The sequence below is a fragment of the Erithacus rubecula genome (assembly GCF_903797595.1).
Source record: "Erithacus rubecula genome assembly, chromosome: 3".
NCBI classification, from domain to species: domain Eukaryota; kingdom Metazoa; phylum Chordata; class Aves; order Passeriformes; family Muscicapidae; genus Erithacus; species Erithacus rubecula.
In genome coordinates, this window is record NC_136689.1 from 125,316,037 (window position 1) to 125,343,324 (window position 27,288).

Genomic DNA, 27,288 nt, shown 5'->3' on the forward strand with positions numbered 1-27,288 from the left:
AAAACCAAAACAAAAAACATGATATACACACATTCTTTTCTCAAGTTCAACTAAATTTACAGAGCTTTCATACGCCAATGTAACCAACCCTTTACTTCTCCTAGTTTGAAAATTACTGTGACATGCTGTGTATTTTAAACTCTGAAGAACCAGTACTGAATATTTACATATTAATTCCATGCTTGACACTTTACTTTTCAAATTCCCTGACAGAAACCAAATTATTTATATCCCTGCTAGTTTCAAAAACAGTAAAATCTCTAAAAAAATAAAACCACCTTAAACACAAAAGGAGTGAGTCAGCTTTAAAAATATTTATGTAAAAAAATAGCATTAATAACAGTAATGCCTGTGAAAGCTCTACCCATTTTAGTCATAATAATTATTAGTAAAATTACATCTCCTTTTTATTTTACCATTCAGGAAATTGTTTGGCCTCCAATCCAAATCTGTCCATGTTATTTTAAATAAGGTTAAACCCTTTATGAACCAATACTGTTCCCTGTAGGTGCCCCCAGTCAGTTCATGGACATTTCCCACTATAATGGGTTGTTCAATCACCTCCCAAGCAGTGGGACAGTCTCAGTCTCCACGCAGAAAATATCCACCTAATAGGGGCCTTCTGTGTATCAAATGAAAAGCCTACTTAATTTAGTCAGGCAGTAGAAAGGTAAAATAATTTCAATTTAACATATTACCACACTTCAGAAACACTTAAAATAGGGTGTTAAAGTTCATGGGTCTAGGCAGACAAGCTGCCCAAAGTCAAAATCATGTAAAACAAGAACGGGGCCGTATTTGAGTAAGACTGCTTTACAGCACTTCTGTAATGTCAACAGACCAAGCATAAGTGAAAATCAAACTAAATCTGACAGTGGAGCTCATTTGCAAACATTGCATGTGGCCTTTAGGCTACTACACCCCACCCTGTCCAAAAATGCAACAGCTGCTGGAAATCTGTTAACTCTATGATACCCATGGAGCCCAAAGGAAGGCAAACACATAAAACATTGCTTCACTGAATTAGATATGAAAATGAATTCACAACTTAATTGAGAAGTGACATTTCTTTATGAATTCCTACCCCTCAAAGTCTTCCTTTTTGCACTGTATCTCAGTCTAATAACAGAAACAAAACTCCAACTCTTTACAGACTACCTCACTAAGTGTTTGCTCAGGTTATACCTGTGTCTCTGCCCTCTCCTCAAGTATATTGGGCAGAGGAGAGGCAGGGAACAAATTAACTCCAGGTATGCTAAGGGTATGAGGGTCTTGCTCCTAATGCTGGAGTTGTAAAGTAAGTGATGGAGTGTTGACTTATTCTCCCTGAAGTTAGTGACAGATTTTATTGAAATTTTACCTGGTGTGGGACTTAGAAGTTTTCAGTCTCATTACCCAAGATGAACAACCAAACCTACATAAATTACATTTGCATTTGTATACTTATATTTTAACAGTTTAATTATTTTCAGTCATTCTTCTATCATCAGCTACTTTACCTGCTGGCAGACACACCTCGTTCATTAATAACCCAGACTGGCTACCAAAAAAAAACAAAAGAAAGAAAAGGCTAATGGCTCTAAACCTGAGGAAAAAAAAAACCAAAATTGCCTTACATACATATTTTTTTAATTTTCTTGCAGTAATAAGTCACACACAAAACACTTGCACCTTTTTTTTGGCACAATATTTAAGTCCTTCAAGTCTTAACTCAAAGAGGTGCTTTACTGAGTATTGTCTACTGAAATCCACAAAAAAAATGGAAACATTCTTTCAAAAGGAACAAAAAATTTACAATTGTACACAAAAAGTCTTGAATTTTATTGAAATTTCAAGTCTTGTATCAAACAAAAGCTTCTTCTTCAGACAAAAATATTCTCTTGGTGTCCTGCAGATACCAGAAACACTGAATTGGTCCGTTAGTGATGCTGCTTTCTTTGTCATCTTCACAGAAGTCCACAAGGTTGAGCTGTTCCACCATTGGGTCTTATTTTATCGTGTGAAGGAACGAACATGACGACCTCTTCCACTGCCTCCACTAACAAATTTCCCTCTTGAGCCACCACTGCTACTACTATTAGCACTTGTCCAAGATGGTCCAATTCCTCCGCGGCCTCTGGAAGCACGATCGCGAGGGCTCGGTCGGTAGCCTTAAAGCAAAGAAAAGTATACTCAGTTGGAAAAAAAAAAAAATGCCCTAGGCGGAGCAGCTGCTGCAAAAGTGTAAGAAACACACCCAGGATGAGATACAAACAGCGTCTCTCTCCTCCTTTTCATTTTCACTTTTCTTTTAGGCAAGCATTGCTGCTTTAACTGCGCTATGATTACCATGGAGGTACGAAGACAATCGAATGACAAAAGTCTGAGTGCAAAATTAAGATTCTGCGATCAAGTGTTCAATTCAGCAAGTTCTATGGGTTACAGGGCAGTTCGTACGAAAGCACGCATTTGACACGGTCTCAGTGACAACTGTTCATATATGCTTAAAACATTTGCTGAATTTCAAGGTGTCTGCAGCATCCTTGCATGGTTTCATTTGTAAAGCAAAAATGAAATTCAAGGAATTCTCTATAGTTCGATGCCCATATGAATACCATGTACCTGCTGAACTTAATGGTCTCAGTGGTGGCAGTGGACCCCTGTTAAAATTGCTTTGACCACCTCTACTGTCATTGTAGGTTCCCCTGGGCGTACTCTGTGCACTCCAGCTTGAGCCTCGAGCGCCTTCACGACGACTGTAATTCCCTACATAGGGAAAGAAAAAACAACACATTGTTGAGCAAACATCACTGGGGTTTTTTCCATTCCCATCTTCACAATACTCAGGGTGTAACATAATACTTACACATTCAAATAGATAAAGATACTCTGTATCAACATACCTGCAGTATTCCAACTTGAAGTCTACAAGTTACTCTATTCTGCACAGAATCAGAGGAACAGATCTATTTATGGAGCAAGGACTCAAGTTTAAAATACTTTATATTATCTAGCATATTAACACATAGCATATTATACTTTCAGATTTTGTGGTGAAATAAATCCTAGTATTAATAACTTTATAAATAGATTTTCTGTTTCTACTTTGCAAGGACTTGCCCTAATTATGGGATGAAAGGAAAAGGAATGCAATCTTGTCTATGTATGAAAGAAAATTAATACTCTGTAGGCTACAATCTTATTCTTGTCAGGAAATTCCATCCTTTTATTCCAAAGCCTCATTTAAACCCAGAGATGTACTGTGGTGCTTGATTTCCGGAACTACCATGTCACAAAAGCCAGGGAAGCACTCCAAGAGTTGCTTAAACAGCTGACTCCTTTTGTAGAAAAGAGGCAGAAAGGCAGCATGGGAATTCACAGCCTTGTTCCAACTGTACAGCTCTGGAGGTTCTCACCTTCAAGAGAATCTTTCCTGGTGCTAAACAGCCCATTGCAACAACACTGCTTCCGGAAGATCTCACGCTGGGGATGATGAATTGCTAGGAAATTGGGTTAGTATTACTGAAACAATTTTAGCATTCATTCACTCCACCTCTAATACAGGAACCAACATACCTTTTGAAGCAGGTGGTGTAAAGAACCTGTTCTGACTGTGAAAAGCTCCTCGTCCTCCACGATTCCCTGAGAACCCACCACGCGAAGAAATCTTCTGTGAAACTTTTGGTGGCCTTTTGGCTGGTGGTATCCCATCTGGAGCAACCACTTCTTTGCTCTCTGCAGCAACAAAATCATCCACATGCATGGAAGGTGGCCTGCTTGTGTTCTGTTTCCTCTGACGGAAGATATCGTGTGGTCGAATTCCTTGTCCAAATCCTCCCCTTCCTCTTCCTCTGGGTGGTGGCACAACATGAGCTCTTTTTGCAGGCTCTATGTACTCAGATTTCCCACTGCCACGACAAACCATGATTTAGTTAGCTAATGTTACACTGTACTACTGATGGTCAGGCATTCTCCATATCGGAGTTGCAATTTGAAAGGTATTTGACATTTTAACAACATACAAAACAATGCCGAAGACACTTAACTCAATAAACTCATTTTACCTTGAAGTTATGAAGGTCTCATGCTTGTGCTTGCCGAGCTTGAACCCTTTTGTGGTTTTTGTGCGTCCAGGAGATGATGGTTCTGACAAAAATGACCTCTCCAATTCAGCTTGCAAGTCAAAGTCACTGCAGCCCTTCTCTGACAATTCAATTAAGTCAACTTTTACCTTCCAAGAGAGAGTTTAATCAAAAGTCATTACTAGCACTCCAAAACAAAAACAAAAACAAACAAAAAAAAAAAAAAAAAAAAAAAAACAAAAAAAAAAAAAAAAAACAAAACAAAAAAAAAAAAAAGAGCAGCAGTAACAAAACAAAAAATCCAGCAAATCTGCAACAAAATTATCTTGACAGATTCTAACACAAAAGGAGTGAAGGGAAAACCACTAAATATGAACATCTGTCTTGTCACTTAATTACCTGCAGTGGGACAATTCTCTTGCTTAAGCTACAGCCCTAAAAATTTATTAATGTCACTTTATACGGTTTTGGTTCAGAAATTATAACATAAGTGTCTTTGCACACAAATTAGAAGAGTAAAACTAAAAAATAATTAAGGCAATGAAGTCAACAGAAACTGATTATTTCTCACACAAGAAATTAAGACACTGCCAATTCCTTAGTTCTAAAAAACAGGAATGCTACTGCATTTTTCACTATTAGCTTTAAAGTTTAGATTATAAAAGTTTCAAAAACTGTGACAAGCTTTTGTGCGTGTAGCTTCATTTACTACTGCCATGTTTTCCACTTGTGTCACATCACAGCAAATATTTAAATTTAAGAAAGTGATGCTATCAGGCTCTTGTCGATATTACTGCAATGACAGAAGACAAGCAAGAAGAAACTAAATCATATTCTTTTCTACATTTAATACAAACTGATGAAAAGCCTCAACAGCAGTGGAAACACAGTTTGGGACTGACACAGCAACTTCCCCTAGAGGACTACAAAAGATCCTAATTTTGTAGCAGCTTCCAAGTCAATCTGAAGGCATTTGCTAACTCCTTTAACAAATGCCAACCTCTCTGTCTGGGTCAAGTTAAAAAGGTGAACTCAGGAAAACAAACCATTTGGCCTTATAAATTTCTGATGCTACTAGTTAAGATTAACCCTTATTTTTAAATTCACTTCAGATATGTTAATGAAGCCTTTTACCATATCCAAGTCAGTGTCTATTTCTTCAGCCTGAAAGGGTGAGAACCACATGGACTTCAGCTGGTCATCCATCACATCTGCCAACACATATGTAGTCCTACAACAAAACAATGCCAAAGGCCTGTTTGGTTATGAACCAAACTGCAAGTGTACACAGCAGCACAGAACCTGGGGTGAACATCACTGCCTTACCCTTGATGCTCACACAACGTTAAATACATTGGGACTACTGGGCAGTAGTGACAACAGTGCTTTTAGATCCTGCTTTTAATATATTTAATTTACCTACACGTAAATTACTCCATTTTCTCAAATAAATCAGACAGTAACACACCCAACCATTTTACCTGTTGTTAAACAAATTCTGAAGAGAGTCTGGTGCACAAAGAGTAGGCTCAACATCTTGGTCACTCAGTGGACAAGAATCACCCGCTGATTCCAACATTTGCCTTACTCCAACAATGTTGTCCAGTAAGGATTCGAGGCCATCATCTTCCTTAGAACGATCCTATGTCAACACAGAACAAATCAGAAAATTTTCCCCTCCTCAGAGAAAGAATAATGTTTTGCTTATTTATTAAGAAAGGGAAGAGGTACTATACAACAGTCTCTCCAGCTACAAAAAGTGTATCTAAGACACTCAAGTACAAACAGCAGAGAACTCCTAGGTGTGGTATTAAACAAACCATGTCACCATATGCACGTTCTAGGTTTCATTCCCAGTTGATGCAATGTCCTTTATAACAATCCCAAGGAAGACACTGCCCCAGGTTTCATTTACAAAGCTCTCTGTTAAAGCAGTCCAATGTCCTGTGTCTGCTGTTCCTCCTTCACAACAATTGTGGCTGTTAATCTCCTACCTAATAGATGTAGGCAGCCAGGGAAGGGACAGGAGGGAATATAGCACTTGAAAGGCATTTGTGATCAATAAGCTGTGGAGCAGCTGTTTCATGGACTCTCATAAATTAGCTATCCAGTGAATGGCTGTCATCAGTTACATAGAGACAGATCTGAATATCAGAATTAAGTTTGCAATCATAATTACAGAAAAGTTGGATGCACTGAATTCTGCATGTCCTCTAGTCCAGTCCCCACCATCACTGCTTGTAGCAAAACTATCATCAAAGCCACATAAAGGTCAGCCCTCTTCACCAGGCTAAACATCCTCAGCTTCTTCCTCCTCTCTAGCACATGTGCTGTAGGTCCCTGACCACCTTGGTAGAACCCTCTCCAGTTTCCCCAGATCTCTCTAGAACTGGTGAGAGAGCAAAGCTGGTCAAAGGTCAACACTCCACAGGAAAGCTCAGCAGCATCCCATGGAGGGACATAACAAGGCCCCTGGATGTGCTGACCATTCTCGTTCCAGGATGGCTCAGAACACATTCCTCTGTTTCTAGTGACCCTGCACTGTGGGCCCACATTCATCAACCAACATAACCACCTAATCCCTGCAACAAGGCATGGGATTCTCCTGCTTTCATTGCAGACCTGTGCATTTTTCCTAATGAACCACACAAACTTTCTGCTGAATCAATCCTGAAGCATTCCCTACATTCCTGGATTGAGGCTTTGCTATATGTCAGATTAGTCACCCCCCTCATCCTACTGGCATCCACAAATTCACTGAGAATGTATTCATAGTTCAGGTCTCTGATGAAAACAGCCAACAACATAACATCCAGCCCCCAGTATTAATTCCACTTGTTACCAGTCACCAGTAACATCAAGCCACTGCTAAGATGGAGTTCCTGTTGTGTATTACATTAATAATCTGCTTCACCACTACCCTACACCCTCTGCCTGTAGGCATGTGCTGCCTTCCATGAAACCTTTAACTGTCTAGGCTCTTAGGATGTGCTAACAGAAAAATGCAACATCAACTTGATTATTTGAATTCTTTTACCATAACATGTTTCTCCAGATCAAGAAGCAGGTTTTCTGGGGTTTCTTCTTTGTTCTGCAGTAGATGTTTTAACTCTGCAGTGGTAAGACCCAGTGTTCTGCCTGAATGGGATCCATCTGTTTCCATAAGGCTTCCATCATCTCCACAACATCCCTGAAATATTTGACAGTTGAGGAATAAGTACTCATAAATGTTCAGTACTTCTGGACTGCAAACCCCTTTGAACTCAAATACACTCAAATTAGATCAAATCTAGCAAAATGAGTTATCTCTTGATTTAAAAACATACGATGTAAATTATTTTAACAAAGTACACTTCAACAAGCAAGAATGCAACCCTTTCCTGTACAAGATGAGGTCTGCACCATAGAATTAACAAATATTTTATAGTTCTTTCTATACTACACATCAATACAGCAGCTCTCCAACAGGATGCTGTGAATCTAAAACTGGGATACCACAGCATACTATTCAGTTAGGAAATCAGTATGAACCAATATGCCATTCTTCCTACTGAAAAACCCTCACTTACTGAACATACACAGATTTCATTAAAAACTAAAGATGGCACTGACACCACTGATGGAAAAGCCTCACCCAGCAATCTGCAGAACCAGCTGCTTTCTGAAATAATTGTTCCTGAGCATGCCTCACACTACAGATCTCAGAGAAATGCAGCTGAGTTTAAGCACTCAATGTATATTCACTTACCAGCGTATCAGAGTTTAGAATCTGTCGCATAAAATCCAAAAATGAAGAGGCCAGTTCACCTGTGTCTTTGCTGAAACTAGTTATTACTCGCTTTAATACAGTGTACAGAGCACTGCTGTGTTTTCTTAGAGAGCTGTTTTAAAAACAGTAAGAGAGAATATCATTTATTAGTACATACATTATGACCATTCCACCATAACTGGCTATAAGAAAATGACATCTATGCAAAATAAACTTGGCCATTTTCACAATTATCAAGTTCAGCCTTGATTACAAACCTGGAGCTTCATTACTTTCTCCATACTAGACTCCTGTTTTCACCAGTACTGTCTGCAAATATTTCAGACTGCACATATACAGCTATATTTACTACTTCCAAACACTCAATAAAATACAATTTCATCTTTGGCAGAAAAGGGACTGAAGTAGAGAAATAAAGCTTACATAAGGACCTTATGTATGAAGCAGGATCATGCTTCCAGCTACAATTTCACTCCATGCCATGATGCCTAACTGCAGAAAACAAACTGCAAAAGCAACATGGACAGAAATAGCAAGCTGTGCACTAAAGCTGACAGCTGGACACACTCACAGAAAGAGAAAGGGATCATAGAAAGAACAGTATCTGTAACTTGCTAATTTTTAGTGGTGCTAGTTTTAATTGGTGCTTGTATAGCTTCTTGCACCCAACACGACTTAAAAGTGTCTTGAACAACCTTGTATTGACACAGCTCCTTTTTCTGCTTTTCCCTTTCTACAAACCTCACCTTTTTGCCTCTGCACTTCAACTTCAGCAAACAGAAAAAGGTCCAAATACAGGACAAAGAATCAAGTGTCAAAACAACACAATATTGTCCAATACATGTATACATTTTGTTCAAACTGACTGGAGTTAATAAAAATAGTTTGGAAAAAAACTCATTTCTAAAGCCTTAATTGTGTGGAGGTCAGACTACTCGGGGAATTGCAAACTGAATCCCCTAAAAATAGAGGAATTATGGACAGTTCTCCAGTGTTCCAGATGAGAGCTCTTTGAGTGTCTCCAAAGGGAAAGAACTATATCTCATTCTAATCTTCCAGCCTTGGAGTGGGGAAACAGAGTGTACAAACCTGATTTCAGTTTGTCTGCTTCTTGAAACTAAGTGCTTCTGCATGCATACTGCAGAAATTATTCAGAAGGTGAAGGAAGACTAAAATACTGAGTAAAACATTGAAGCCCCAAAGACAAACAAATGCTTAGGTGCCTTATCTTCAATGTTTTCTACTAAGCATGTAGGAAATTATTTCACACTACAGTTTTTAAACAAATTTAAGCTGTGAGTGATATCATAAAACACCATACCTCTTCAAGTGGTAGAAGCCATAGTCATGCTCTGTAAGAAACATCATTGTTCGGATGCATGTCAGAAGACAACTGTAACTGCTCTCAGAATTTGTTAATGTTTCCATCAGACAGTCACAAATTAAGGGCATCAGATCTTTGCTTGGTAAGGAGTTGGAAAGCTGCTCTAATTCTGACACAGAGCCTTCTGATGAACTTGGTAAAATAAGTGCAATATCCTAAAAGAATGATTATTATACATATAGTAAAAATGCATTCTATATGCCTGCAGTAAATATAAACCATACATTAAGTCAGCAGCACCGGGTTCTTTCACTATCCCTTTATCAACTTATTCCAGTATTTCAGTTATTACTGACCACCAAAACACTAATCTAGAGTATCCTTTTTGTTCAGTTCTTTGAAAGAGTTACAAACCATTATTTATTTCTGAAACATAAAAGCTTCAAATTCTGAAACATTGTAGCAGAGCTAAAATCAAAGCCAAATAGTCTTTGGGAACACAGTTTCCAGCCTAGTCAATGTGTCCCTCAATCTCAAAACAGTGGTCAAAGAGGCTGAAGTTCCTTGGCTGGTTCAGGCTGAAGAAGAGAAGGCTGAGGGGTGACCTCACAGCAATTTACAAGTGTCTTAAGGGGAGCAGCAGAGGGGCAGGTGCTCTCCTTCCTCTGGTGACTGAGACAGGACACAGGGAAATGGAATGTAGCTGCATCCAGGGACATTCAGGTTGGACATCAGGAGAAGACTCTTCACTGACAGGGTTGTCAGTCACTGGAACAGGGTGCTCAGGGAATTGATTAGGCACCAAGCCTGTCAGAGTTCAGAGAGCATCAGGATGACACTCTTAGTCATGGTTTAGTTTTAGATATTCCTGGGAAGGGCAGAGAATTGCACTTGATGATCCTTATGAGTCCCTTGCAATGTGAAATATTATTTGATTCTGTGGTTCTATGAAAATTAAAAGAGATTGCAGACACCACCTAAGAAGTTTAGAACCTTCTGTCACTTCTATATTTTACATAAAATAAAACAAGATTAATTTTTCCCAACGAGTTTGTATGGACAGAGATCCTGTTTATATGCAAATAGCTGATTATCTCTACTGACCAACAACATCCAAATGTCTTTTCTGCAAATGGGTAAGCACTAGATTAAATAAACACATGCACTAGTGAGACAAATAATGATATGTAAATCTGTGCACACAGTAATGAGAAACTACAGGACAGTCTATGAATCAATTTTCAACTAATATTTCTTACCTTGCTATAGTAACTTCTGCATTTTTTATGGAGTTTTACAGTACCAGCATAGCATACATATCTTTATATTTGGAATACATTTTCAAGAGGTTTCAGTTAGACCATTAAGATATATATATAAATATATAAGAGATATATATTTAACTAGGTAAGAAGTGAACAGTGACAACTCAAGTTTTATCAGTGGCCCACATGGAGATGCTGCATCCCTCTCTCAGCTGATGGGACAGGAAATCTTTGTGCCATTTTCTGGTCTCTAATGAGCTACCAGAACAGTGCACATAATGCAGGACACACGTCATAAAATGGAAAGGGTTTAGTTTCAAGACCAAGAAGGCAGCAAGTCTGCCAAAGCAGCCAACTATGTAGACTTTTTCTTTTTGTGTTTTAACAATGTAGATTTTCTTAATTTTGGAAAAAAAAAAAAAGGGGGCACTTAAGAAACAACGTAATTAATTTGTCTCCTACAATAATCAGCACACATTATGTACTAAATATAGCAAATACCTGATCACAGAGTGACTGCAAAAGGGAAGTTACACATTCAGCACACTGTTGATGAGTGACATTGTCCCCAGCTGATCTCATCAAAGCCAAGAGCTCCTGGAAAACCTCGGCATACTTTTCATCTCCTTTAGTAGTTCCATTGATAAGATGCAAAATAGCTGATTTACAAGCTTTATGTGAAGCCAGGGCATCCAACAAAGCTAGCAGCCGAGTGGTCTGTCCAGTGTACTGTTTCTCTTTATCTTCTGTGTTGCTGAAATGGTATCAGTGCACTGTGAAAAAGCTGTTTTAAAGTGATCTAAGGTACTATAAAAACAACCATCACAGGAGTCATGTAATTCTGCATTTTAGAAAAATCCACCTAGTTTGCATACTTAAACTTACAGTTCCATTTACTTTTTGAAAACCAGTCAACTTTCACTAAAGAACTTCTGGTCACATCATATGCATTTAACATACTGTAGGCCATCTGTGTATGATAAATGTGCTTTTATGTAAAATTATCTAAGTAGATAATCATGATTTAAAGAAAGGGCAATCAGTTTCAAAACACTCTGAACCTGTATCCAGTTTACAAGCATCTACAAACATATGTAATCCCAGTATAGCAAACTTTACTGGCCCACTCTTCTTATTTAAGTCGTATAGGTCCTTAAAAGCACTTCATAGGGAAGATGAGGTTTTGCAAGGACAGGCTAAATCTTCCTAAAATACTTACCACAAACATGCAACATGAAACTGCCTACATCACAACTTAAGAGGTATGAACTGGTTTTCTGGTAACCTTAAGCATTATCAGGATATAGCATATAGCACTGGAATCAGAATTCACTCATTCATAATGAATCATATTTCCAAAAGTATTTTCCTTCTGTGAAATCTACTGCGCAGAAGCAAGATTCATTTAACAGTTCAATAACAAAATCTTTGCAAGAGAAAACAAAATACCTTTGCAGGTCTTCTACAATTAGATCCAATACTGTCCTCATGATGAGGAGAGCAGTAGGTGAAGCCAAGTCACACAGCTGAACACAAATCCTCCTCAACATATGCTGAATGGGCTGGCAGGATGAGCCGGAGAAAGATCGAACAATCTCCTGTATCAGCTTGGCCTGCACGTGGAGGTGCATACTCCACAGCTTCCTGGTGTTGAGTGCCACTGCAATATCATGGGCTTCAATTACCTGCAGGAACAGAAGGGCAGGAGGGGCTTTCCTGTCAATGTGTATGATAAAAACTGAATTCTATCACTATGTATAAACAAAGATGAAGCACGAGTACCGTCCTCAAAAATATGGAATGCCATTTTCATTGTCACCAAATTACAGGGCATGAGCCAGCAAATTAGGTATTCTTTCAGAAGCATGGATTGCCACACATCTTTTATGCTCACTTATTAAAGATCACAAATTCAAGATCCATGACAAAAGAAAGAAAGGCCTTAATATGCCAAGTTCAGCATTCAGAATTAAATTATAAGTTTCAGAGACAGTCATTTAAGTAACAGAACAGGAGTCTAGATAATCTCACAAGGGACAAAAGAACAATATACGACTGCTAACTTATGAAAAATGCTCCAAGTAATACCAATTTTGTTATTGCTGAAAAAGACTTATCTACAAAGAATCTGAATGAGCATAAATGCTTTACAACTTTAATTCATTCTGTCGTGTATTCATTCTTTCCACCACTGCAAACGTGGTGAAAGAGTTATATATAAATAATAAAAATTCTTTAACAATTGAATACATCTAAGTTATACCTGAGTAGTCTGCATGGGTAGTGGAAGAGGCAACAATTCTGAAAGCAGTATAAGTCCAGAGAAAAAGCCTTCAGGAATTCTCAAAATTGAAGAAAGAACTTCCTTCAGCATTAAAGACCAAGTATTGTTCGCCAAAGTTTCCTCAGAAATGGTAAGTTTTTCATTAACACCTTGTGTAAAAGTCAGCAGGATATCAACAATGTCATTCTGGATTTTCTGTTCATCGCTATCTAAGCGACCTGAGAGAGGAATAGAGCAGAGGAGCATGTGCAAAGAAACCAGTGCTGCAGGAACACGCATGTCCTTGAACTCAAAGGACCCGCCCCTCAGGAGCTCTGTCAGCATTGTTTTAAGGAGAGTAAGCGTGCAGCGGGCCATAGAAATGGTGGTGACTCTGTGCAGCGTGGTGCCCATGTTGACGTGGAGCCGCCAAGGCTGGATAAGGATGCTGTTCAGCTTCTGCAACACCCGGATGAAGGTGTCCATTCCCTCGGAAGAGAAGAGCTGAATAACTGCAAGATTCCATTTCAGGTCTTTCTGTTGACCTGGACAGAAAAGAAATAAGATTTCTGCATTTCTAATTTCTCCTGGGCAGTCACAGTTACACTTTAGCCAGGTTTAAGTAGAAGACTCAGAAAACTTGAGATTTGTACTTCAATCTGTACAAATGTATCAGCCATACCTTCTACCAGAGGTGGAGGACATGCAATATGACAAAGAACACGAAGTGCAGTGGGAAGACCAACTCCATCTGGGGTCATCAAACTATCAATATTCTTTTAGGGAAAAAGAAGAAAAGAATGAGCCTGTATTACAAGGAAGGACTTTATGAGTATATTGCTCACTTAGTATTCAAATTCTGTATTTATTTATTGTAAGTATGTCACAAATTTTAAATTTAATTATTTCACCTTCTGGTAAGCAGCCATAAATAAGGCAGAAACAAAAACGAAAGTATCAACATTTGCACTGTGATTTATCAGAAGGCAAAAGATTTAAATAATTAGATCTTTGCATTATATATTTATTTACCTTGGATCTTGTTGCAATAAATACAACAAATCAAGACCCAGCCTAGATCATAAGCTTTAATAGAATCACCTCCTTTGGATGACAGTATGTATTTTTAAATATCACATTAGAACATATTAAGACAAAATACCAGACTACAAAAGGTCTAAGCTTATGGAACATAAATAAAAGATAGCATCTACCTATATTTTACTGACCTGTTTTATATATTCAATAAGATTTGGAATGCAATTTATTTCAAATCTAAGATTTTTCAAAGGTTCAAGCCACTTGCTGAGCTCTGCAAAAAAAAAAAATACTTGAGTCAGTGAATTTATGATCATAAAACCTTTTTCAATCAAAATGTACTTAATTCACACAATAAGTACTAAAGCCAAGTGTGAAGTTTGTGGGTCTCATAGTGCAGCTGTAGCCAGTTGAAAAGCATCAACAAAAATAAAACTTCATGACAGGCAATATATGTTATGCACACTGACAAAATTTGACTCAAGTCTAGCTGAAGACAATTAATTTTCATCTCATTATCTGCATTATCTGTAATTAAACGTTTTTTAAAAAAAGACACTAAGGGGCACTGTCAGCTAAAGAAAAGAAGCAAAACACATTCCCCTTAATGTACAGCATAAGTTATGTACAAACTATGTACAAAACTTCTACTAAGTACCCAAACAGAGCCAATCTCTGCCCTGCACTCCACTCACACCAGAAATCCTTACAGATTATCAGTCTCTCTCTTAGTCTAGAATAACCTGAAAGTCCCAGGTTCCTGGGATAAGAGATTTAAAGGTTTAAAAAACATTGTTCATGAAAATATTTATAAGAACATGAAGATCAAGTGGATATGAATTGATGACTCAGAGTGATTTCATGATTTGGTTTAATAAACTAGCTGTGCTTCTCAAGAAGCAGTCTGATATCAGGTGCGGAGCAAAAATAAAGAGTATGACAGAGGAGAGACTTAAATTAAAAACTTTGAAGAATTCTGATGTCTTTTAGTGCATGTAAGTTTTGAAAGAAATGATTGGTATGTCTCCATGAGTCAGTGAACCAGTGCAGAGCACAGCTTTGGACATCAGTTTCAATGTTCACATGTCAGAATAGTCCCCAGCAGGATTTTCCTGAGTGTTCCAGGCCTGATCTGTAAGCCAACACGAGCTGGGAAGACACCAACACACAGCTTAGACATCATGGATAACATGGACTATGCTGGCCTAGGTGCCTTAAAACAATCCCAGTATTATTTACTAGTAAAGATCCTGTCAGACTACATCACTGTCCTGGCTACAGCTGAGATAGACAGAGATTGTTTTCCTCCTAGTAGCTGGTTCAGTGCTGTAGTTTGGATTCAGCATCAGAACAACATTGATAGCACACTGATGTTTTGGTTGTTGCTAAGCAGTGCTTACCCTAAATCAAGGATTTTCCAATGTCTCATGCTCAGTAAATGAGGAGCTGCACAAGAAGCTGGGAGGGAGCACAGCCAGGAGAGCAGACCCAAACTGACCAAAGGGATATTCTATACCATAGGACTTCATGTTCAATATGAAAACTGGGAAAGTTGCCTGGAAGGGGCTGATCACTGCTTGGAAAGGGGCTGGGCATTGATCACCAGGTGAGCAATTGCACTGTGGGTTTTATCTCTTCTCTCCTTTTCATTACAATTATTATTGTTGCTAACATTAGTATTCTTAGTATTATTATATGTTACTTTTTTCAATTATTTAACTTCTTATCTCAATCCATGAGTTTTACTTGTTTTTCCCTGATTCTCCCCCTCATCCCACTGACAATAGGTGGGAGAGTGAGCAAAGGGGGTTAAACCACAACAATATCAACAGTAAACAAAGATAAGACTCAGCACACTGACTAGTAGTGAAGTTAGTGCACTTCTACAGAAATTTGCTCTCCTATTATCAACAGTTTGAATAGTTTCAAACTTCCTGTAATTATTCAAAATTCATGGTAGATATTTTACTTGAAAAGTAATTTCCTAAATTAACTCTCATTACAGAAAAAATTGCATATTATCTCAGTGACTCAACTAATCAGATGCAACTGGAAAAGTAATTTAATTATCCAAGCCAGACAATTGTGAAGCACCAATTATTCATATAAAAAAACTTCTTCTATACATTTGAACAATTCAGCTGATAATTACACATACTGTACCTTGCAACTTGGTGTTATTTTCATCTGCTTTACAAAGCTTTAGCAAAGGTGCTGAGTGCTGTTCCAACATTTGGACATCACTGGAAGATTGTACCACCAGCAAAACAAGGATGCAGGCATAATTATAAGCAACTGACTTCTTAGACTTTGAGTCTCTGAAACAACAAAAAGGATTTTCTTTAGATCTCACCTAATACTGGAACAAATGGATAGCTGCTCGATTTTCATTATTTGTCCCCTAAAAATCTACCTACATAACTTTTACCTTCAACAAGGATTACTTCATATAATTATCAATGAAAGAAACCCAAACAATTTCCTCCTATGCTTTTTGGTAAGGGAGCACTTTCTGCCACATTATACACATCCATATTTATTTCAGCATCAATGAATCATGAGATCCAGTGGCATGCAAATGGTCAATTGGCATGCAAATATTTTTGTGTAACTTCATCTGTTTCACAAATCATTTTAAGATCACCACTACCTAAAGTAGTACAACTGTCTGTCCAGAGAAAACAATGCCTGTATTTAACATCTACAAGAACTAGAAGAATTGAGAGATTCCTACCCTAGAGTAGTATTCAGTACTCTCTGTATCAAATCAAACCTTTTGCTTGTTTTCAACATTTTACATTTGAATGAAAACTGCCTACTAATTGATTTTTTTCATACAACCAAAATTTTGTCCTACATATATCACAAGAACTTTGTTGATGATCTACACAGACTTGGAGTACTAAGTACTTGATTACAAATGACAGACCTGATTTTGTATTACATACTTCTACTTTAAAGTTGTTTTGGTCTTAAGTAAAAACACCAGGATCAAAGAGAAAATTATTTTCTATTTGCTGAAATATTTATAAAAGATATATACTTTTAAAATGAAAAAACTGAAGGAAATAAATAAATGCATACATTACCCTAAAGCTTCTTTGGAATAGTACTCCATTAAAGTAATAAGACTTTGGAGATTTTTTTCCAGACTGAATACATGAGCCACAGCAGATCTTCCTACAGGATTAAAGGTGATCAGGTAAAGGTTGTGAAGTGTTCCCAGCAGATCTGAGTGGTCAGTCTCCTCGCTGGCTGTGCACCGCTGGAAGTGGCAGAACAATTCTGAAATGCACTGCAATGTCTGTGTTGAATGCAGGAGCCACAGGGCAAAAGCATCCTCGTTGGCACCATCTGACTGCAGACCTTCCTCTTGATCTGGATCAGAAAACTGACAAAGTGCTCTAACCAACAAGTTTGTTGCTTCATGCTCAGAAATAAAGAAAAGAAGACCCTTCTGTGACTGTGCCAGGAAACGCAATATATCCCGGATGGCCTGAAGAACACCTGGATGTGCACCTGTCACTGGAAGAGAGAGTAGCAAAGTAATGCACTCCAAGAAATGGTGACTGTGAAGATATCTGAAAAAAAAACAAAACAAAACCAGGAAAATCATCAGCAATGCTACAAATATTTGTCAACACTGCACGATAATGTTATATAAAACCACATATCTCCTAGCTTCAGTACATACTGCTCTATGGACAATGAGAAATAATAACTAATTATAAAGTAGTACAAAATTTAAAAACAGAACTGCTATACTATTAGCAAGAAGTAAGTCCTAAAATTCTGATCTCCATAAAAAACGCTGAACAAAAAAACACTCAACTGTATCTACACACAAAACAAGGCACTATATTTTATTAAATTTGCTGCATCTGAATCATCATCAATGCCAGATTCAATGCTCTAAATGTGCTAGGAAATCAATCATTATTGCATATCTAGCAGGCAATTTTTGAAGACACTGCATGTAGATGCTTATCCCACATCGTGCTACCAAAGAAATCTGTCAGCATTTCTAGACAGAAACTTGCTAACAGAGTAAGAACCCATGGGATGGTTTAACTGGCCAAAGGCAGGCAGGCCTCAGCTCCTCTGCCTGTGCTGTGAAACACTGAGCTACACTGACACAACTGCACAACCTCTTCATCAATCTCAACATACAGGCTGAGGAATTACAGACCTATTTTACATGTCCACATAGACATGTTCCAAGGAACATGTCAAATGAAACACGCTAGATTTACAACCATTTTCAAACTGAACAGCACCTAGCAGAACCAGTCAGCATCTATGAATGCAACTGAAGGGTGAGCACATTACCAGTAATGAGGACATGTTAATTTCTGGCTAGGTGCATTCTAGGTTGATTGAAAGCCAACAAAATAGCAGGTACATTAACTTACCAAACTCTCTCAGACCTTACATGCACAATCTAGAATCTTCCAATAAAGAATTAAGTGAAATACATAGCAAAGTATTATTCAAAAAAGTCACCCTTGAAATGCATCTCTATCAAGCTGGAGGAAAGACACTCTAGGAACTGAATTTGCAAGTGCCATACCTAAACAGAACAGGGTAAGGATCATCTCTTTCTGCAGGGCCTGTAATGCGTGCCATGGTTGGGAAAGATTTCACAGGTGGCTGAATCATTGTATGAGGAGCAGTTTCCATCAAATGGAAGATCTCTTCAAGAAGACTAACAAGTTTTTCCATCTCTCCTTCGCTTATATTAGAAGATTCCAAAAGATGATCCATGTCCATAGGAGCCTCCACATCATTTTCATATTCTTGGTTGGTTCTTTCAAGTCCTGCCAAGTCCTGGTCCTGTTCTGGCTCTGTGTGATTAGGAAGAGCAGGAGTGTTTTCTGCTAACTGATCAACCACCTTTCTGATGTCTGACAGAATCTCATAGAAGTGACATTTCTGGAGAATTGCAGAACCAGCTGTAACAACTCGCACAGTCTGATCTAACAGTATGAGTTCCAGGAGTTTCTGATAACCACTTTTTTCATGTACCTCTGTGCCACCTCTTAGAAACACTTCCATTCCCTCAGTCATACTAATGACACTATCCAAAGCTTTAAAAGCATTAAGTTTAAGGGAAGATGATACATGATCTGCAAACAACAGTTCAAACAACACATTAATAACTCCTGCCTGCAAGAGTGCTGTTATTCCTTGAGTCCCACATTCTGCTAATGAAGATACCAGTTTTGTCCCAGCTTTGAGCTGTCGAACATTCAAAGCAATGGGCTGTTTGAGAGCCACCTGAAGGTTTAAAGCTTGCAGGGTCCAGTCTACTAGCTGGGTAATATAGTCTTGCTTTGTGTCTTTCACCAGCAGGTAGCTCAATTCCTTTACTATTAAACTTGGAATTTCTTCTAATGCAGTAACCCACTTTGCACCCCTTTCCTCTTGATATAATTCCAACAGTTCAGTTAATTTAACTGTGCCTTCCACTGCCCCTGAATTTTCTTTTTCTGAGTCTTGGTCCTTTATTTTAGCAACTTCATTTTCAAATACAGTCTTGTAAGGGCAGCTGAAGTATAAAAGTGGTCCAAGCTCCTTTTCAAAAGGTTCGTATGTCACAGGAGGCACAGATGCCAGATCCTCAGGAGTATATTCAATATCAAAGCTTGGATACTTAAATGTTTCACGTTCCAGATCAGCAATTACATCTTCATCACTTGAAATCTGCTCATAGCCATCATCTCCTAAAAAGAGAAAGATTAAGTTACCAAATCAGTTATGAATAAACCAGTCTGACTGCAGAAAATATCTTCCACATAAAAAGTAGTGATTCATTTTACACAAATATTACTAGCTAAAGAACAATCACACACTAACACACAACAAGCCTTCTCTTTCAAGACATGAGTGAAAGTCCCATCTGACAGGTGTTTTTATGTAATAATGGAGTCATTTCAAAGAATGTATAAAGCAAAAAAAGTTTAACTAGAGTACACATTACTAGAATATACTGCACCTATACTACAATTCTAGCCTGAAATTTTTGCATAGACATGGGAGAGATATTTAAATAATACAAGAAGATGACAACTAACTATATTACATAAACTTCACTCGCATTTTACTTAACAATCTTTCACCACTTTCCTACATTTTTAAACAAAACATAACAAGATTGAATGTTCATTATCACCTATACAAGTGTATCTATTTTTCTCTAATTATAGAAATTTTTACTATAAAGGAATAAATATTCCACAGGAAGATACTATTCTTGAGAATGTCAGGACAACAAATAAGGCAATGTTGTAATAACCAAGGGAAAATACTCAGCTCCCTTGACACATACTCATCATGAAGGTACTGCCACCAAAATTTCATAAACCTCGATTTTTCTTCTAAACTCTACAACTTACCATCACCTTCTTCCTCCTCTTCACCCTCTTCCTCATCTTCATCATCTTCCTCCTCCTCCTCTTCTTCCTCATCAGCAATACTCTCTACAGTATGACCATCATCATCATCATCGTCATCGTCGTCCTCATCCTCATCCTCCTCAACATCCACGTCATCATCATCTTCCCCTTCTTCTGGCTGATCTTCCTCCACTTCTCCATCATCAGAATACTGGCTTTCTTGGTGAATGGACGTTCGGTCAGGGGAAATCGGCTCAAAGTAATCCTCCCTATGGTCCACATCATCTTCTTTTTCCCCAACCACTAAAAACAGAATAATAGTTTAGAAATAAGAGCACTTTTCTGAAATCCAAATATATTAAACAGGACAGGCCCTATGAGTGGACCCATCTGGCCCCATACGCTTGGGCTGACCTTGATGATTGTTCATTCTGCCCCATGTCTGTCTTCCATCCCAGGAGAGTAACTGAACGTCCTACTAAAGAACTGAGGCAAAGAAGTCATTAACTACCTCAGCTTTTTCCACATCCTTTGTCAACATGCAGCCCCCTGCATCCCATAAAGGAGATTCTCCTCAGCCCTCCTTTTTTTTTTGCTAATGAACTTATAAAAATACTTTTATTGTCTTTAATGGCGGTACCTATGATTGAGATTTCAGCATCACATATACTAGAGAGGTACAAAAAGCATTTTGAAAATCTTCACGTGATCACAAATCACTTAGTTTAGCAAGACTATGATGATGTAGAGTTCTTGGCACTTTTAACCAATACAGAGACTGGGTAAGTTGGCAGATGCCACAGAACAACTGAGAAGGACAATGGATACCAGAGTCAATTGAATACTTATAAAAAACATGAACAGCATGTTCAACAGTGTACTGGTTAGCAGCCAATATTTTCAATCTACTATCTTTAAAAATTATGCAAATGAGTAAACCCAAAACTCTTTTCTCCCAAATCCCTTTCCTAACATCAAATCTGTCCAGCAGAAGTAACAGCAGATAAAAAACTTCACACTGGGCAGGAACACAGAATTCTGCCTCCTCTAAGTAGTGATGTGCAGCAAATAAAACACAGTCTCTTCCCACTCTACCTGACACTGGCATAGGTTCATCCTCATCATCATCAGGAGGAGGAGGGCCTGGAGGTGTCCTTGGTCCCCTGGGTTGTGGTCTTGGAGGACTGCCATTGAATTGGTCTTCTTTCTCTCCATCAACTATGTTTATTGGGAAAATAAAAGCTTGCATTTAATGAAGCCACAGGAATAAAAGCAGAAAATTTTGGGGTTTCAGTGTTACTTCTGAATGGGGAACACCATTGCCCAGCTTTTATTTTTATTTACATTCTGCATTACATGAGGCAACTTTCTAAAGTCACTTTTGATTAAGTAATTTTTGATGACACAAGAACTACATCAGTAGACAAGTTTATTAAGACTATCAATTTTTTTACGCAATACTTGTTTAAAACTTAGGTGAGCAATTGCCAATTTGACACTACTCATATTGTAACTCTACCAGTAATATCTGAATTGCTTTTAAAAATAAAGTTTATATTTTACTCAACTGGTTTTGATGGCTTACAGCTGTTTTTTACTCCACATAGTATTCAAATTTTGCAGTTTTCTAGCCATACTTTGTACAATAGTTCTAATTTGAAATCTAAAACCAAAATCAAAGCAGAAACTCGATCATGGATTCTCTTAATGGCTGTTCTAAAACCAGTGCCAAGCACTCTTCTGTAATGTATTTTACACAAGTTAAATAAACAAAGTTAACTATGACTGTGAATTTTTCTTGTTATTATTTTAATACCATTCTAATAAGTTTTTTTAATATTCCAATCATCTACATTGTAATAAGTTCACACAAGTAAAACCGTATTTTGATCATCCAAAGTAACTTGCAACAGATCAAATAAACCACTCTCATAAAAGCACCAGATGAGACCCTACTTAAAACCATTCAACATAAATCTAGAAGAAAATATGAAACTAAAGATATAATAAGGAAAATGAAAGTCATTGTAATCTAAAACAAGGAAGAACTGGGGATTTGTTTTTCAGATGGGATACTGTCCCATCTGAAACTGATCTGTCCCATCCAACACTGACTTTTAAAAGAAAAATCTCTGTCTTCTCCCAAGACTCACCATGTTTTGGATTTCTTTTCAATCCAGGCTGTTGCTGGGGAGGTGGAGGTGGAGGGGGTGGTGGAGGAGGTGACTCTCTCTCATGAGTTATTACCCTGTCAACTGACCCATATATTGCCAAAGTCAGACAGTTGTACCACCCTCTAAGAACCAATCCATCTGTGTTGACCTGTGTTGGTTTAAAAAAAAATAAAAATAAAAAGCACTTAAAGACAGCTTCAGAACAGTTACTCTAGTATCACTGTATCAGTATCTGGATAAAAGCCAAAAGAAAAACCCAATGTTACAGTACCTCTTTATACTACATTTTGAAAACTGAGAAAACATTAAACAAATCAACCATTGCAACAAATAATCTTTCTCTAAAGCCATTAAATTCCTTGCAGTATATACACTGACTAGATAGATCCCTAATCTACTACAGCCCATTAATAAAAAAAACACAACCAAAAAACCAAACTAAAGACAATACAAAAAAACACAAGAAAATTCTAAAGTAAAGAGTATTTAAAATACAGGCAGGTTTTAGGATAAGGTTTGAAACAATAAACACTTTACATAGTGCTAACACACCACATGAAACCATATTTACACCTAAATGACAGATAGGAAGAGAAAGAGGAGGTGCAAATCACACTGCATTACCTTTGCATTGGGCCTGAAAATAATTGAAGTGTTTTCATCATATTCAAGGCTGTTAAATGAAAGATACAAAGTCATTTTTCATTTTCATATAAAGCACGTTTACAGAAATAAAACACAGCAATACCAATCACACAAGCCAACAATAAAACACTGAACAAATACATACAAAAATGAAAAAGCACTCCTTTCTACAGAATTATTTCCATTAATATATATGGGTTCTGTAAATTTAAAAATGACACAAACTTTGCTTACTTAAGTATAAACCACTGTTTTTCCACACATATTGGAGGAAAACAATAGGAATACAAACCAGCAAAATTCAAACCAAACATGAATGTCATGGGAGATACAGGATTTTCTATTGTGCATTCTTTGCACTACAAAAATTTTCAGGAAGAAAAGGTAGATAATGAAGTCACACACTAATCTTGAAAGAACTTACCTTCCCAGCCGATCAAAAACAGGGGCACTTGGTTTGCTGACATTGTTGAAAAACAAGTCCAGTTGAAATGAATGGGGGGATGTCTCTCTAGGAAAATAAAAGTAAAATAGATGAGTTCTTTATCAGAGTAATTAGGATTACCAAAGGAAAAAAATCCACAAAATTACACTCTTTAAGTAACGCCCCAAAATAATTACCAGGTCAGCAAACACATAAATGCATTTTACATTTTTATGTAGGAAGGTCTATTGAGATATTAATGTTCAACAAAAAAACAAGAGGAAGGTTGTCCTGAATCTGATCCCTGGTATGTTTCACTTACCCATAAGCCCTGTTATCAGGCAAACTTGTGTGAGCTCTCACTCCTGGAGGAATGACTCGGACTTCATTGATGTAAACCACGCATGGAAAACGAACCACATCAATATTGGTACTTTGCTACAAAACAAAGAAGAAGCAAAGTCTAGGAAATGTAAAACACAAACAACATAATGTATTGCATTCTCTACTAAAGGAACATGTTGCCATCTTAATAATAAAATTCAATTCTGTAAAAAGCTAAACACTGATAAACACTGTTACACAGAAAAATAGGGGTTTTAATATAATCTCACCATTTTTCATATGTTTAACACTATTTTTTCATATAAAGTATTACTGTTTTTTTTATTTACTTAATTTATTACCTCTATTTGCAAGAATCTTTTAAACAGTAATAGGTTGTTTTTCCCAGACAGAAGGTATGTGTGGCATAATTCCAAACATTAGCAAATTTCACATTTCAAATACAATATTAAAATTGTAACTGTAAGTCAGTTTAGCTAGATCTGTACAAAAACTCTATATGATGTTTATTTTTCCAATTTTGCAACACCTGAAAACCTTTAGCAAATATAATTTTTGTTTACCACACAGAAACAGCAAGTATAAAGAACTCTTACACCCTTCAAAAAGATGTTTGAGCAACTAGGAGGTTATCAAACTTAGTGATTTTCCATGTAGCAGCTACTAAATAATTAATGCTGCACATCTTCTCTCAATAAATTCACTGCATTTGATCTTATTACATTTATCCATCATTTTTACCATATATATATGCTCATAAAACAGTACACATATATAACTACAGCTTCAACTGTAAATTATAATATAAAGACTTCTTTAACAGAAGCTCAGAATCACATTTCCAATTAACAAGCTGAATTAACAGACTGATAGAAAAAAAAAAAAAAAAAGCCCAAACCACTGATCTATTTACACAACTAAAAAACGAAAATTAAAAACCAAGTTGATCTGCAGTTGAAATGTATCTCTTTCACCACAATCAGAAAGCAAATGAAACCAGCAGAAAGCAAGTACAAAAACTTTTAGAAACCTAATAAGCAATGAAACAGACGAAGTGGAGTTTTAAAAACAGTTTTTAAGATATGGGTATGGGCATGTGTTACTGTCTCCTAAAAAATCTATGCAGACATTTTTTAGCACAAAATACAACACCTTGCCTGTGGGCTGACATGTTAGAAGCTGGATGGTGGAACCAAAGGAATCCTGCTAGGACAGGGAGCACAGATGCACAAACAGGAACAGGGTGAGGTGCAGCCTGCATGGAGTGAGGGCTGTGGGAGCTCATCTGTGCCTCTAGAAAAGATCTGAGTCATGCAGGAGACTCAGACTTCTGGAGGAAGAGCTGCTCTGGTGAGCATCATCCCCACCCAAATGAAGACAAATTCCTCTTTAAATGATACAGGATTATGCCCTGACAGCCATGCATCAACATCACCAAAACAGCAAGTGAATGCAACCCACTTTCCCTACAAAACATTTAAAAAGACCCTACATCAGAACTGTTCAACAGCAGTTAAACTGCATAGCTAAGCCAAATAAATAATTTTACACAAAAACACAGCAGTACTTTTCAAAAACTGTAAATTCCAGTGCAACACTCATAATCCACAAAGCAGAAGAATTAGCATAATATAAAGGCTTTCAAGAAACATGTAAAATTCCTAAGGGTCAGATTCAGACAATGTCACTGGTAAGAACGAAAGTGATGGGAGATGATTTAAATAGAACATGATTTAAAATGTTCCACAAGAGAACATGGGGTCCTGGAGAGAATAAGAGTGGCTACTGTTTCCATCCGGGGGAACAGCACTGGGGAGCATTCCCCACCTAACATTGTCTTAAAGAGCAGAATTAAAAACACATTTGGGCTGAGCTGAAGACTCCTGAACTTATCAATTGCATTTCACAGCAGCATGACTTCAAAATACCTTTTTCTTTCCCTAATGCTTATCCATGAAGACAGTCGAGCTATTCTATGAATCTGAAACGTCTTTTTCATGTTACAGTACATAATCACTTTTTCCCCTAAAAATTCCATTTTTCCTCCCTGAATAGCACATCGAGCTCAGCCCCGGATAAACCTGCTGCAAGATCAGCAGTTTCAAAGATGCTCAGGATCCCAGCAGCCTCAGGGTGGAACATCTACAGGATTTACCACTGCCAAAAAAGCCTGAAATACTCATTTTGTGTAAAGTGAATAAATCTAAGGGAATATCTCAGAAGCACACAAATATCCCTCCTCATCATTAGCTACACAAGAGCATCAGGAATCTCTCAAGCGGCAGGGCATGGCCTCCCAGTCGACTTCTTCCATTATCGCCTTCACGAACCACGTTTATCTTCTTTGTTCTCCGCTCGCCTTCACTCCCCTCGTCACTTCTAAATCCCCGCTCCTTTCCCACCACCAGCAGCACCCCGGGCTGCCAGGACAGCGACTCGAGCAAGGTTTCGTGTCAGGCGAGGCGGGAAGGAGGCGGCAGCTCCCCCTTGGCGGCATCGGCCCGGGGCTGCTCCTGCCCGACCGCCGCCGGGGCCCGCCCCACAGGGGTTCCGCACGCCCCCGAGCAAGGCGGCACCGGCAGCAGCTCAGGCGAAGGAAGAGAAGGGGAAGGGGGGGTGAGAGGAGACGCGGACCCGAACCCCGTTTTACCTCCGCGCTCTGGTGCTTGAACGTGTCCAGGAACAGCAGCTCGGTGGCCGCATCCGCCGCCATCTTGGCCGGGCCGCGGGGGACGCGCTTCCGGCGCGCGCGCGAGCGCTTCCGGGCCGCGCGGGGCAGGCGGGGGCGGCTGAGGGCGGGATAGGGCCGGGGGCGGCTGAGGGCGGGGTGGGGATGGCTGAGGGCAGGGCGGGGCGGGGCGGGGACGGTGGAGGGCGGGGCGGGGCGGGGCGAGACCCGCCGCCCTCAGTGCCGTGAGGGGAGAGAGAGCCCGGCTTGCCTCAGCACTCACGGAGTCACAGACTGGATTAGATTGGTAAAAGCCTCTGAGATCGTCGATTCCAACCTTTCACCTGCTAAAACTCGGGCCGCAGTCGGGGTTGTGAGCAGCGGGGCGGTGCCCCCGCTTTCCACAGCCCCAGTCCCCGCTGGGCGTCACCGCAGTCCGCGCCTCCGCTCGGTTTCACAAGCTCGGTGCTGCTTAATTTCAGCCCCGCCTGAGGAATTTCCTTTGCAGCTTTTCCCGTGCTTAAAACAAACTCTTTTCGGATGAAGAACTTGTCACTTCTCTCAAGTTCGCGTAGCACAATTCCTTTCAACCTTTCCGCAGCGCCAGATGTACCTGTTTGGCATCCATTGCCCTTCTGCAACAGCAACAAGTTGTACAAGCACTGGGGACACCACGAAGCCAAAGCCAGCCCCCAGGAGAAGGATGTGGAATTAATCTTTCGCAAGCGGCGTTGCTTACACAAGTTTTCTGTACGAGCTCGATGCCTTAACATAGTGCAAAGCTGCACTATGTGCCTTTGGAAGAAGCTGTAAAAAGATGCATTACATCTCTAGATGGAAGGAAGCTTCAGCCAAGTACCTGCACTTTCCTTAATGGGGATAATTATTCCTTGCTATCTGCCTGGTGTCTGAAACAG

At 38.7% G+C, this 27,288-nt stretch overlaps 1 protein-coding gene across 1 annotated transcript; it reads right to left on the bottom strand.

Annotated features, from left to right (window-relative positions):
* Window positions 1-1,607: 1,607 nt before the first annotated feature.
* On the bottom strand, window positions 1,608-26,480 carry VIRMA (vir like m6A methyltransferase associated). Its single transcript, XM_079299758.1, has 24 exons — window positions 26,354-26,480; window positions 23,681-23,796; window positions 23,359-23,445; window positions 22,914-22,962; window positions 22,269-22,437; window positions 21,211-21,333; window positions 20,116-20,418; window positions 18,291-19,443; window positions 16,810-17,301; window positions 15,884-16,038; window positions 13,912-13,994; window positions 13,365-13,458; window positions 12,683-13,227; window positions 11,869-12,104; window positions 10,921-11,173; window positions 9,152-9,369; window positions 7,810-7,942; window positions 7,099-7,251; window positions 5,543-5,703; window positions 5,196-5,292; window positions 4,044-4,210; window positions 3,556-3,887; window positions 2,602-2,745; window positions 1,608-2,150 (listed from the first exon to the last, which is right to left on the bottom strand). Exons 1-24 carry the CDS (start codon window positions 26,414-26,416, stop codon window positions 1,993-1,995), a joined length of 5,484 nt encoding a protein of 1,827 aa, XP_079155884.1. The 5' UTR covers window positions 26,417-26,480; the 3' UTR covers window positions 1,608-1,992.
* Between the last annotated feature and the right edge of the window lie 808 nt (window positions 26,481-27,288).

Bases quoted from the DNA above. Each gene is read 5' to 3' on its own strand.
- VIRMA (XM_079299758.1), bottom strand. From the start codon at position 26,416: ATGGCGGCGGATGCGGCCACCGAGCTGCTGTTCCTGGACACGTTCAAG. The intron at 20,419-21,210 runs GTAGAGTGGGAA...TTCTGTTTTTAG, and splicing joins TGAACCTATGCCAGTGTCAG to TGGTTGGGGAAAAAGAAGAT. The intron at 7,943-9,151 runs GTATGGTGTTTT...TTTTTAAAACAG, and splicing joins GGCTTCTACCACTTGAAGAG to CTCTCTAAGAAAACACAGCA.